This window comes from Vicugna pacos, chromosome 3, assembly GCF_048564905.1.
Source record: "Vicugna pacos chromosome 3, VicPac4, whole genome shotgun sequence".
Classification (NCBI taxonomy): Eukaryota; Metazoa; Chordata; class Mammalia; order Artiodactyla; family Camelidae; genus Vicugna; species Vicugna pacos.
Window position 1 is genome coordinate 98414922 of NC_132989.1, and position 13346 is coordinate 98428267.

A 13346-nucleotide genomic window follows, 5' to 3' on the forward strand; every position below is an offset into this window, starting at 1 on the left:
AGGGAACAACAGCTAACAAGGGTTTACACTGAAAACGATGCATCTGTCAGATCTGAGATCCAGAGAGGAAACCACAGAGCCGCATGGCAACCACAGTTAACCACAAGCCCTTGGGACTCAATGCCAGGCCACGAGTGACAGCAGACCGTGAAGGTGTGATGTGTTACAGGCAGTGTAAGGAAGAGCTACGAGCCCAGTAAAACTCTTAATTTGATTAAAATCAGAAGCCATAACTGTGTAACTTCGCCTGAATGGGTTTGGTGTTATTTTAACATTCCACTTTCAACCAGAAATCGCCACTTTCAACCAGAAATCTCTAAGTTTAAATCTACAAACAACTTTTCAAACACGCTATCAAGCAGCAGCAATAAAACCCTGGTATAGATTATTAGACATCCTAGAAACTGACAGACACACTGAACTTAATACCCTGTTGCTCTCTTATCCTGTTTACAGTGTCCATTTTTTTTTCTTAAAAGTATTATCCTCATAGATTTTTCTGGGTGATTCTGACAAAAAAATAGAAAGATGCACCGTGGTCCTCTCCCATCCTGGTCTCCATCACACTATCCATCTCAAGTTTTTATCTCTGGCCCTGGCGCCCATGTCTTCGGGAAAACATCATTCTAGCAGAGCAGCCCGGGGAACCCCAGGCACACTTACTGTTCCCTGGACAGAAGACGAGCCGGCTCCTTCGTCCTCTTCCCCGTCTGGCTCCTGGTCTTCGTTGTCAGTCCAGGAGGACACGTCCTCTACTGAGCTGGTTAGATCAGGCAAGCTCTTAGATGTTAACCGGAGGAGGTCCTCTGCAGAGCCTTCCTACAGGGACAGAATCAAAGGCCCACAAATTACCCCATGGCATCAAGGTCAAGGAAAACGTAACAGAGTCAACTGTGGGTGGTCACATGCTCCCAATCCAAAGACTATATGGAATGTATGTTCCATACTTCCAGGTTTGCAAGGTTACCTCAAATGTCAGGGGTATGGACCCAAAGCAGTTTTTTCCCCCTGCTGAATCTATGCTTCTTAAATGAATGTTTCTCTGGGCAACCTAAGCTCCCTGAACTTAAGATCCTTTGAGGCCCTGCCCTGTCTCACTTTCAGGATATAGTTTAAACCCCGTCATTGACAGGCCAACATCTTAGAGACGTAGCTTGCCAAGCTACCCTCCTCCTTCATCCTCTCCTCCAACCCACCCCCTTCCATTCAAGCCACCGTGACTTTCAAACACGCCAGGCTCACCCCTCCTCTGCTGACTTTTCCATCAGCAGCTCCCTCTGCCAAGACCACTGGCCTCTTTGGGCAAATCTTGAGCATCCTCTCCTGCAAGCCTTCCTGAATCTCCTCTGGAGGCATTCCATCTGCCCCTCCTTTCTTCCCTAACATCCTCTGCTGGTTATCGCCTCGCTGGGTGTGTCTCACTCGTCTGTCTTCCCTGCTTGTATGTGAGCTCTCCAAACTTCACATCACTTCTACACAGCGCTGTGTCCCCAGGTCTGGCTCAGAGCTCAAATATCCATCACATCCTCCCCTCTCCCATCATTCAGCTCACAAGCCTATGTTCTTTAGAAAGAGATTAGACTGTTTATTGAATCACAATGGCAGAGAATGATAATGTCTTTTCAACGAGAGCAACCGTTGCACAACTTTTGAAGGTCAACAAGAATACGTGGAGTCAGAATCCATTAAGAGCAGACTCTAAAAGGGGCTTCATCCACACGGCCTTCCCTCCTATACACAGATAAGGTCAGGACGGTTGTGGGAGGCAGGTGAGATCAGTGAGGCCACGTGACATTCCCAGAGACAAATGAGGTGCACACAGGAGCCAGGAGCTCTCCTGGGAAATGACACAGAACTCAAGGCCAGGGACGGGGCTCCAGGGCTGATCTGAGGCCAGAAAAAAGAGCCGTGTGTCCTCAGCTCCTTCCCCCACCCCAGCAATTTCTACAAGGAAGGAAACAGGTGGAAAGTTTTGATCATCATATTCCTTGGGGGTGGACAGAGAAGAGAACAAAAAATACCCATCTTATAAAAAGGACGTTACAAACTATTAGTGAGTTGGCACCTGGTGACAGTGACGTTTGTTACTAGTTTGAGGTAGATTCTCCCTTCAAGGTACCTGAAACTCATTCATTTTTGAACAGTAATGGTGAAGACTGTACTTTTAGACCTTGCCTGAAGAAAGGAAAAGAGTCATTAAAGAAAAAGTGAATTGAGTCCTCTTCTGTGATGTCAGTTCTGCTCAACCATGAATAGAAAAGAGTTTTAAAAAAAAAGAAATGAAGGTCCCAACTGCTGGGTAAGTCTCCCCACAGCCATGGGACAGAATACTCCACAGTCATTAAAAACGGTGCTATAGAAATGGGCTTCCTGGCGTGGAAAGAGTTCTTACAGAATGCTGCTTAGTGAAAAGGCAGGTTAAAAATAACATGTCATAACCATATTAATAGCAGATGTAATAACGAACTGGATGTAATAATATGTGATAACCATAAAGGCAAACATTCCTCCACGTGCTCACTGTGACCAACTACATTGTTCAGAGCCTTTCATGGTTCATTTACTCTTCCTAACATCCCGTCAGGTAGTTACTGATTCTCATTGTACAAGTGAGAAGACAGAGATTGAGAGAGATATGGTAACTTGCTCAAGACACACAGCTTTTAAAGGGTGGCGCTGGCACTTAAATCCTGGTGGGACAGCCTCCAGGTACACTCTGCCTCCCTGTGTTTGATTCCATTTAAAATAAAACGCTGTGTGTTTTGCACACACGTACGTGTTCCTGTCTGGAAGGACACGCCAGTTAATGGATAGTACTATTGGCAGAATTACAAAGATTTTATCTAGTTTTTCTTCTGTATATTTTTTTCTGGGTTTTCATTAGATATAATAAATACATATTCCTTGTTAATAAAAACCAAGAGTGAAAAAAAAACCCAGCATGAGAGAAATCTGTACTGCTATGCGTGCACTTCTAGGAATATCGAAACGAACTTGGATATTCTGAGTTTTATTCATTCAACAAGGACTTTCTAAGCTCCTCTGTATACACAAACAACTCACTTGTGTGGAAACGTGAAACACCAGAGGAAAGTAACTGCTGTGTTTCCAAAAACAATGCCTTGACGTCTTGTGACCAGGTGACTGTTATCTACAATCATAATTTATATTTTTATCATTCCTTATATTCAGCAAGTCACAAGTTCTTTTTCTCTTCTCCCTCTCCTCAAACGTTAAGACAGAAATGAAGTCTGTCAATGACTTGCTCTTGTGGGATAGAGAGGAACAGCTGTCAAGAGGTACCTAAGGACTGACTTCTCTTTTCTCCTCCGTGGATGAGCCCCTTGGATGGTGTGGATTAAGTTGGGGAACAAACAGCAGGCAGCTGCTGCAGCAGAGCATCGCCCAGCTGTAAATACAGCACATGGCAGCAGTGAAAGGTGTCACTCCTCTCAGCGCTGGGTCAGACTTAGGGCCGTAGCTCAGGACAGACAGCCAAGAGCCAACGGACTGAGAACGAGAATGGACACCCCATTCCTTGGCCCTGGATGTTGTTGGCCCTACAAAGACCCCAGCAAGTGTCCCTAAATGCCAAAGCCTCTGGCAGGAAACACTACCGTTTTCTAACTCCATTGGTTCCGGGCAGCTTGGTGTCTGGGAAGAAGCACAGAATTCCACAGTCCAATGGACCCAGGGTGAAACCTGCTCCTGCCTCCCACTGCTTCTGTGACCTCTGGGCAAATTAATTAACCCCTTAGATTTTAATTTCATCCTTTGAATAGAAAGAACTAATAGCTCTCTCATGGGATTATTTTAAGAATTAAACGAGCTAGTAGGTGAGAAGCACCTGGCACCCAGTGGGCAAACCTGATACACGTGTCTTTGTTCCTTCAAGCCAGTGAGTGAGATGTCGGTCAGGCAGCAAGGTCTGTTTTCAGAAATCTCATGGGTGCCTTTTCATTATGGCTTTTCCTACGAGTGGCCGTTTTTGGTTTTTATTTTCTGTTTTCTTTGTGGATAATGGCTGACGTAGAAGAGATTTCTCTTCCCCATTTTCCAAACTAGGAGGAGACAGAAGTCAGCATAGAAATAAAGGTTTGGGGGACGTGATATAATGTCTGCGTTCTTAAGCTGCAGACTGTGGGGAGGTGGGCCATGCAAATATATGACTGTGTGTGTGCACGTGGATGTGTGTGTGTGTACGTGGATGTGTGTTTGTGTGTGGAAGAACCAATAACACATTTCGAACTCCCAGCACATCTGGCCCAATGAGGAACTTGCTTCTCCTTCCCCCGTTGTGTTTCCCTCCTTGTGCGATTCACCAGGCTGATGGAGAACATCCCTGGCTTTGCCTCCTTCCCCAGCAATAGGGAGGAGATGCCGAGTGCCCCACAGCACCTCTGGGAGGGGAGGAGGGAGCCTGCGAACGGAGAATGTCTCAGCTCCTGCCCGCAGGGCCTCAACGCCAGCTCCTCCTGCCAAGTCTTTGCCGAAGTTCTGTACTCTTACTGGCAGCCTGAGAGTCTAGTCAAGGACTTAGGGTCAATGGTGTAAAGGGAAGAAAGCAGGTTTTTCAGATAGCCCAAAATACTTTTCTAATCTATTTATTAAACACTCCCCAAATGGGCAACAGACCTTGCAGTCTAAGAAGGAAATATATAAAACCTGCAGATGCTAGATTCAAAGGTAACATCAGGGGTGATGGGGGGGGGAAATTAGCCATCTTGGCAGGAGCGTGTTGACGTGAAGGTGTCAGGGCCGGCGGCCTCACACCACCAGTTCTCCCCTGAACTGGAACTGGGAAGAACCGGAATGCAGTGGCTCCCCTTCACTAGCTCCCCAGTCCTCTGGGCCCTTTCGCGGCCTCACCAACAGCACCACGAGTCTGCAGAGCAGAACCAGAGAGCCCAGTTCCTCCTCCTCCTCGCCACACCACTGTGGGGTCCTGCCGCCTGGACCCAGTGCTCTAAGGCCAGCGAGAAACCCCGGGGAGGACCCCGGGCCTCGGCGCTATTTTCACACACTCCAGGGTGGGGGTGGAAGAAGCCCCAGCCCGAGGCCTCGTGAAGAAGAGGTGGCAGCGAGATGGAGGGGAGCGACAGACAGACGGACAGCGCTGCGCATTGAGAAATGACAGCATCAGGGCCCCCTCGAGATGGGAGCCCCCACCGAAGCTCTGCCCTGCTGGGCCATGTGAGGAGGAAGAAAGGGATGGGGGTGACTGGACAAACAGGATTCCCAGAGGCCATGAGTCAGAGCCAGGGCCTGCAGCTGGCCCACGGCCAGCCAGAACCTTCTGCCCTCAGGCCCCGGAAGACGCCCATCTCCATGCCCCTCCCCAGTCCTTGCTGTCCCCCAACAGCCACGTCTCCTCCTTGGTCTCCCCGCGCCCCGGGGGCGGTTGCTACTCTCTACCCCCAGTCCTTCCTCGCACCCTACCATTCTTCCCTTTTCTTTAGTCCTATTATTGTTTTTTGCTTTTCCATCTCCTGGATATACCTATAAAGACCCTTATAGGAGAGCAAGATAATTAAACGCCCTTCAGCTAAGGGCCTCTTGTGGGCTTGCGCTGTATAATCTTGGGTACTTGAATGGCCCGAGGTAAACACAAGTACACATGTGTGGGGGTGTGAGGCGGTGGCGGGGTGGGGGTTGGGGGCATCTCTGGGGAGGGCTCAAAACCAAATTCACTGCCACCACCATTTAAAAGAGTTTACAAAACAAAACAAAAACTACCTACCTTGCTGGCCACCACCAGCTGAACCACTCCGGTGGCGGAGCGAAGGATGGCCACAGCTTCCTCGTGGGAGAGCCCGACTAGCAAGTGACCATTGATTACCAGGAGCTCATCTCCTAAGGACAGTCTGCCGTCCCTGAGGAAATGGAGACGGGAAAAAAAATCCCTTGTCAAGACATTCTGGGCTTGAGAAGGGCCCTTTCCCTGGGGCTGGGGACGGCTGTGAGAGGGGACAGGAAAATCGGAGAAGTCGGGACAACTGGAGACAGCTGGGACAGGACGGCTTTATCCTTCCGTCTGGCTGGGTCCAGATGCCCAGTTAGGGGAGTGAGGAGCTTTGTGATTTCAGACGGTCACTTAGGTCACCACCATATCCCCCGTCAGTGTCAGTGAAATGTCTCCCATCCAGGCGGAGACATGACAGAGGAAACGAGACCCCTCGGTTTTAGGATCGTTAAGTCTCCTTTTCTCTGTCCTACCGGCCATCCTGCCCTTGCGACTGAGTCATCAGCTGAGTCTCTGAGCTAAGCCCCAAAAGGGTGAAGGTATCCTGGGCTCACCAGGAATCCTTCTCTAACCCACAGGCCCTCTCTCTTCCCAGGTGACACACCCTTGCCCAGATTTCCTCTGTGGCACCTGTGACATTGCACTGCATGTGTCTGTAACCCCTGTCCCCCAAGAGTTATAGGACATTGAGGGTAAAGTCTCACAATGCCTCTTTCCCCCACGTGTCTGTACAGTCACGCTTCATGAGCAGAAGGATGAACAGAAAAATTAACAAAGAAAGTGCCTGAGTTACCGCTGTTGCAGGTATCAGACCTGGTGTACAACATGGGTGTACAAATATGTTCTGTTTCTTTATTTCCTTTAAATGAAATGAATGACTTGGAGCTTCCATCCCACTGGGTTGGCAGGAGACCCAGTGGTCACGGGTGGCAGACTGTTACAGAGCACTTGGTAGGCCCGGTCAATCGTGGTGGGTCAACAGTCCTATGGGTTCCCACTGGGCCTCCAATGGTCTGGTCTCCCACGATCCCAAAGCAGCCAGAGGCTCTCCATCTCCACTGCTAAATATGGGATGGGCAATCTGGTGAGGCTGAGAGACGCAGACCCAGAGCCCAGGTTCCACCATCATCTCCGAGGGCTTTACGTCGGCACCCAGGGTGCTGCTCTGGGACCCATGCTCGTCTCCAGCACTCCCAGATTCACCCCACTGTTTCTCTCTGGTCTGTAGCCTCTCCCCGCCTTGCCCTCTTTCAGTGCATAAGCCAAGTTCTCTCTCCTCCCCTGCCTCTCCAGTTTCTCTCTGTCTGCGTCCTTTAGGGCCTGCATCATAATCTTTTCTATGAATTCAGCCTTTAACAGAATACAGGAGGCACCAGAGGCTTCCGACAGCCTCTGCTTTCTGTCCTTCAAAAGTACCTAAAGAAGAGAAATGATAAGAACCCCAGAAGTTGCATGGAATGGAAAGAAAAGGGGAATAAGAAAATAAAAAATAAGAGAACAAACAAATTGGAATTTCAAGGAAAAGTGTGGATGGAGAAGGCTTCAGGAAAACAGAACATCATGGCCAGTGTCCCTGGGTTTACTTATCCACACCACCACGAAGACATCTCTGTCCCCATTCATTTTTAATTTCCCTCTTTCTCATCTCCAGTTATTAACTAGAATTCCCCACATGTAAATTATACACCAAGATACACACACACACACACACAGACAGACAAATCCAGGGTAAGGGTGTACAAAAATGGTGAGACCCATTAGAAATAGCTCACATGGAAAACAGACATGAACAGTTCTATGTAAGCTCATCTCTGGGCACAGGAATTTCCTAATTGCCAACTTTCCAAAGACGGACTAGAACCTAGACCCAGGATTCATGGGAAAATGGCTGTCTGATGAAAGTTCCCTAAAACATACAACATCTGGGAAGCGTGATGATGCTCTTCTGGACATGAACTATCTAAGGCCTTAATCCTTCAGTAATTACTGCCACTTAGATCACTCCAGCAGAGATAAGGTTAACTGCACTTGCCCGTTATCTCTAGCTATGGGACAGATGAGCGTGAAACATTGACAGTCTGTGCCCTGGTCCTCTCAGTGGTCTATTCTTCAGACTAAATACTGCAAGCTCCTTCAACTAAGCCTCATGAGACATATTTTTCCATGTCCCCTGTGCCCTCTTGGACTTGGGCAGACCAATACCACTATGGTTTGCCATTTTCCTCTTAATATCAGGGTACCTGGATTGAACACTAATTCCAGACTAGATTCACCTCCCTCATCAGTGAAACCCTACCTTTAAATGCCTACTATATAGATGTGGGCATCCAACATATATACACACCCTACTATGCTTCACAAATAGGAGATGCCCCATGTATATAGAAGCAATTAGCTACATGGCAAGGAAGTGCCTTACATTTTGAGACAAGTACATCCCTCTAACTCAACATGGACCTCTTCTTTGTACATGCTCTGTCTAAGCACCGTCCCCTTTCCTGCTTCAGACAACTGTTCAGGTTATAAAAGAAGTTTTGGAGTGTGAATTGTTTTTAGGTTACGAGAAGAAAAATTCTCATTTATCCCCCCCCCATCTGCATGACAGAGACACACACATATAAGTGTGCATCAAATCTCAACAGACCGGGGTTGGGGGTGGGGGCTATAGCTCAGTGGTGGAGCATGTGTTTAGCAAGCTCGAGGTCCTGGGTTCAATCTCCAGTACCTCTGTTTAAAGAAAAAAATCTCGACTGACCTACAAATCCAGACACAGTCTATTTAAATCCCATCACTTTCCCAAGTCACCAGCCACAGCCTATGGGAGGCAAGACAGCTAGATGTCCAGAATGGGGTGGTCTGTTGCATGGCACGGCCTTGACAAGTAACCACGTGACACCAGCACCTCCAAAGGCAGGATAAGTAACATTCTCTTGAAACTCAAGCTGGACTAGAAAGAAATCCAGTCTCTCCTCCGTGGTTGGCAGAACCTACAGCGTCCCCAGCAGCTGGCCGCTGCCTGTGCTCAGAGCTGCTTAATTAGAACCGCTCGTGCCTGGTTTCCTCCTGTGCCCAGCATCTTCGTTATGAACTGTAAGTACCAGTGCTGTGACCAGACGGAAGAGTCCCAGCACCCGAGGGAAGGGCAGGGAGAGGACAAGGAGGCAGAGAAAGGGGGAGAGTTACTAGTCACCTGTGAGCGGCACCTCCTTCCTTCACTTGAGTGACAACGATAGCGTGAGGTGAGCGCTTTGATCCTCGGCCTCCACTAACCTGAATTCCCAGCCCATCCGATTCTTTAAGCAGCTCCATCTTCCATATCCGGCCAACTTCCTCCTTGGAAGAAAAAGTGAGCACACCGTGAAGAATATGGACACACACATGCTACTGTCACAGGAGAGCGGAGCTGGCAGGTCAGGCCCGGCACTCATCACTTGTCAACAGATAGCGCAGGTGACCACAGATGGGAAAATGCCATGGGCTGGACCAAAGTCTCGAGCGGGCAGTGCTACCCAGTAACACTTTGTATGATGATGGAAGTGTTATCTGTGTTCCGTCCACTCTGAGCCACCAGCCACAGGGGGCTATTTAATGCCTCAAATGCAGCTGGTGGCAACTGAGATGCTGAATTTTTCATTTCATTTTATTTTAGCTAAATGTAATTAGCCACCTGTGGCTAGTGGCCATGACGCTGGACAGCACAGCAAGAGTGATCCGCGAATCCCCTGACCGAGGTCCTGCTAAGTGATGCTGCTTCTGCCTGAAACCCAGACACCACTATGTGTGTAAACACCGGCTGTGTCTGGGTTCCTTTTATTTACGACAGCTGCTAATTAATACAGGAAGATGAAAGGAAGACAAAGGTAGGTCTTGGCGCCAGGAGACTTCAACTAGTTTGAGCCCAGCTCCGAACTTATGGAAATCATCTAATGTCTAATAAACCCTCAGTTTCCTTGCCTTTAAACTGGGGATGATTATTAATACTTCCAAGTTTGTTATTAGGATTAAATATTTATGGAAACAGGCAGCAGTGCTTCAGACATGTAGCAGATACATAATGCATGTTGATAAGTAGCCATCTATTACTTACACAGGCATATTAGATACGTTAAAAACATCATAATGAACTGAATCTCAAATCTCCTTAAAACGTATGAATGAGACCTTTGGTAGGAGAAGCCACAATAGGAAATTAATTGATGAATTTGTTATTAACTTCACACATTGGTCAGAATGCTCTTTAAATACATTAAAAAATGCTTCACTAACTATAAAAATCTATCCTTTAAAAAAACGAATCAAGGTCTCTAATTCCTCTGGACTGCCACTTTTCTGCTTTGGTTCCTTCTCCATTTGACTCTGTGTTTCACTCCAAGGACGTAAACATATGCCCACTGAAAACGTCTGAGTTCCCTCAGATACTGAGCTGTTCTGAAAAATGAAAGCAAAAGCTTTCAATGGGATTTATCGGGGAGTCTGACTTTAGGCTCATTCCAGAGTTCTTTCTAGCTCTAGGTATACGGGTAGGGGTCACAATGCGATCCTCAACATATAAAACAAAAGCCATCTGCCTTCTTTATCCATCATGAAGGTCTCATGGAACTGTTAAGGTCCAATACAGACAAAGCCATCATCTCCCCAGAAATAGGCAACCTGCCCATTCAAGCTGCTTGCAAAGGAGAAAAAAATGTGAAGCATTTAGAAAAGCTGAAATGCATACTGTCAGAAACTAAAATGAAACTTTATGCAATAGTAAAAAAAAAAAAAAAAACAGATGTTGAACTGTCACTGATGTGCAGCAACAGGAATGTCTAGGGAAATCACTGCCAGACAGAGACCTGTTGGGTCCTCCACGTTTTCTGGTCCAGCGCTGCTTGCTGGGGCTCCACGGCTCCAGCAACCTGCAGCGGGGCCAGCTGTCTCCTTCGTCCTCCGACCACAGACCCACGAAGCCCGTCTGGCCAAATGTAACTTCAGAGGCCACTGGCTCACTGCTGTAGTTCATGAACTTGTCAGTGCTCCCTACATCATCCAGTCGTCTCACTTTGGACTCCATGGGTTTTGGTTTGTTGCCTCTGACCCCTGGAACACCTTCCTCTCTCACTCAGAAACAGCCTCCCTGGCCTTCAAAGTCAGTCCCAGCTCCACTACTTCCAAGAAGCCATCCTTGAGAATCAGTGCTACTGCCGAGACAGCACACTTCCAGGACGTGAGACCTTCTGGCTGGCGGAGACCCCCAAAGGGAACAAATGCAGGGATGTGATCAGCTGTTGTCCTGGCATGCTCACTGGCACGTGGCCAGCCCTGTGGCTGCCTCCCTGGGCCTCACACTGCAGGTAAGGGCAGAATGGTGGCTTGACTTGTTTTCTCCTTGGAAGTTGTGCCGTGGCTCCCGGGGTCTTGAAGATGTGTGACAGTGTTCCTCCCTCCCCCAGGAGAGAAAAGCTCTGGGACTCTTTCCCAAGAGCAACAGGGACCACTATTAGAGCCCAGAAATAAGAAAACCCATTTGGTTTTATTCCAAATTAGTAACAACCTATCCACCCCTCTCACTAGTTATGCCATCATTTTCTCCTGTCCTGCCCTCCTCTTGCTAAACAGAATATGTTAACATGGTTCAGAGGGTGTGACAATACTAGATACAGTCCTTTTTAATTTTTAAATGCTTTTGAGAAATAGGATGTGTGACAAGAAACATGCAAAAACTATGATCACGGGGAAAGAATAAGGGCCTAAATGTTCATCCTGACAGAGGAGTTAAAGACAGTTTTCATCAAGAGCAGCCACACGCCTGCTCTACACCCCTGCCTCCACCCAAGACGCACACAACTTAGTTAAAAGCAACTTAGTTAACTTAACTTACTCAAAAGCAAAGCAAAACACAAAACTAATAAAAATGGCTCCAGACTGCAGAAATGACCAACGTGTCATGGAGCCCCCAACTACACTCATCCAGAAACAGATCTTTTCCACTTTTATCCAATAGTATGATCCCCTCCCCCAATAACAGACAGTAAGTAGGAAATATATGGGGAGAGTTCAAAGAAATCAATGCACATTTCCTCACCCTGGAATTTCCTGACCATCTCATGAAGGAATTCTGAGGAACACAAAGGGAGGCAGAAACAGGAAGAGGCAGATGTTATCAGCCTTAATTGTACAACTGTCAGCCTTAGATCTAGCCACCTAGAGCTGAAAGCTGCATTCAGTTAAAAATAAAATCAGTGTCTAAAGTTTATTAAGCTAAAGCTGGCATTGGCCAAAAACCAACAGGCTAATTTAAGTACAATAATATTGAGTGTATTTCCAACTACCTCTTCACAATTCTACTCGTGTATCTACAACACACACCAGTTGGGCCGAGACAGGACTCTCCTCTCCCGTTCCTGGCTTTCCCGTCTCAGTGGGAACAGCAATATCATCTACTCAGGCTTAAGAGGATCTGCAAACCAAAAGCCCATGAATGATCTTTGATTCATCCTTCTATTTTCTACACCTAAACCATGAGCCGGGTCTGTAGGGTCTAATTGCAAAATAGATCCACATTCATCCACTTCTGCTCCTCTTTTCTGCCACCACCCTTGTCAGAGCCTCTGGCATCTTCCACTTGGGTTATCACAATAGCCTCCACTCTGGGCTCCCTTTTTATTCTTTACCTTTCACAAACTCTATGCCCCATTACACATCTAGGGTGCCCTTTAAAAAAAATACTTCATGATGTACTCAGCTTAAACCTTGCAACAGCTCCGTACTAGACTGAGAATGAGGTCCACACTCTGCAATGGTTTACACGAACGTTTGTAACCTCGCCCCGTCCACATCTCCCACATCACCTCCTAGTACCCTCTCCATCCCTCATTGTGCCGCAGTCTCTCTGCTCCTGGGATAGGCTACATTCCTGCCTCACGGCAGCTGCAGTGCTGGCTCCTCACATGAAAACATTCTGCACCCAGATTCTGCAGGGCTGCCCTTTCCTGACACTCAGTCTTCAGCTAAAACATGGCCTCTTTAATGAGATCTTTGCTGGCACCCAATATCAATTAGCCTCCCCCCCACAACGTCACTGCCCCACCATCTTTCACTTTCCTCTGTTTTATTTCATTTATTGTACTTGTGGTCAGCGTCTAACATTCTGATTTGTTTATTTGCTTATTTGTTGCTCGTGGCCCTGGTACGTGATAAATACCCCAGGACAGGAGCCTTGTCTCTCATTTACCAGTGGGTTCTCCAGCAGCTAGAACAGTGCCCAGCATATAATACTGCATACATGCCCTTGAATTAACAGATATACAATGTTTATCCACTAATCTTATGGCTCCTCAAAAGTTATTGAGACTGACGTTGAGAAGTTCGCCCAGATGGGAGACCTGCGTGTTTGCCAACGTTCAGTGTGTGAACACTGATCCAGTTGTAGAGATGATTGAGTTCTGAAACAGACCCTGTCTAGACAGATGGCTTGGACCTTTGCTTCCTTTTATATTGGCTTAAAGGGCAATGAGAATTTGTCAGCCGGTTGAGAAAAAGCCAAACCATGCAAAATTGGATACTTCGGATGTCTGTGTTAATGTTGTCGGAGCGCTACCCTTTCCCGTAAACTGCCAATCAC

At 47.4% G+C, this 13346-nt stretch overlaps 1 protein-coding gene across 5 annotated transcripts in view; it reads right to left on the bottom strand.

The window, feature by feature from the left end:
- PDZD2 (PDZ domain containing 2) overlaps positions 1-13346 on the bottom strand; it is a 396035-nt gene that overhangs the window by 75587 nt on the left and 307102 nt on the right. For 4 of the 5 annotated variants that reach the window (XM_072958814.1, XM_031676863.2, XM_015235444.3 and 1 more), the window contains 3 exons: positions 8934-9076; positions 5741-5873; positions 664-819 (listed from right to left, as the gene is read on the bottom strand). In XM_072958814.1, the coding sequence (XP_072814915.1) occupies positions 664-819; positions 5741-5873; positions 8934-9076 (432 nt within the window). The remainder of the gene's footprint in view (positions 1-663; positions 820-5740; positions 5874-8933; positions 9077-13346) is intronic. The other variant, XM_031676877.2, reaches the window with a different exon arrangement.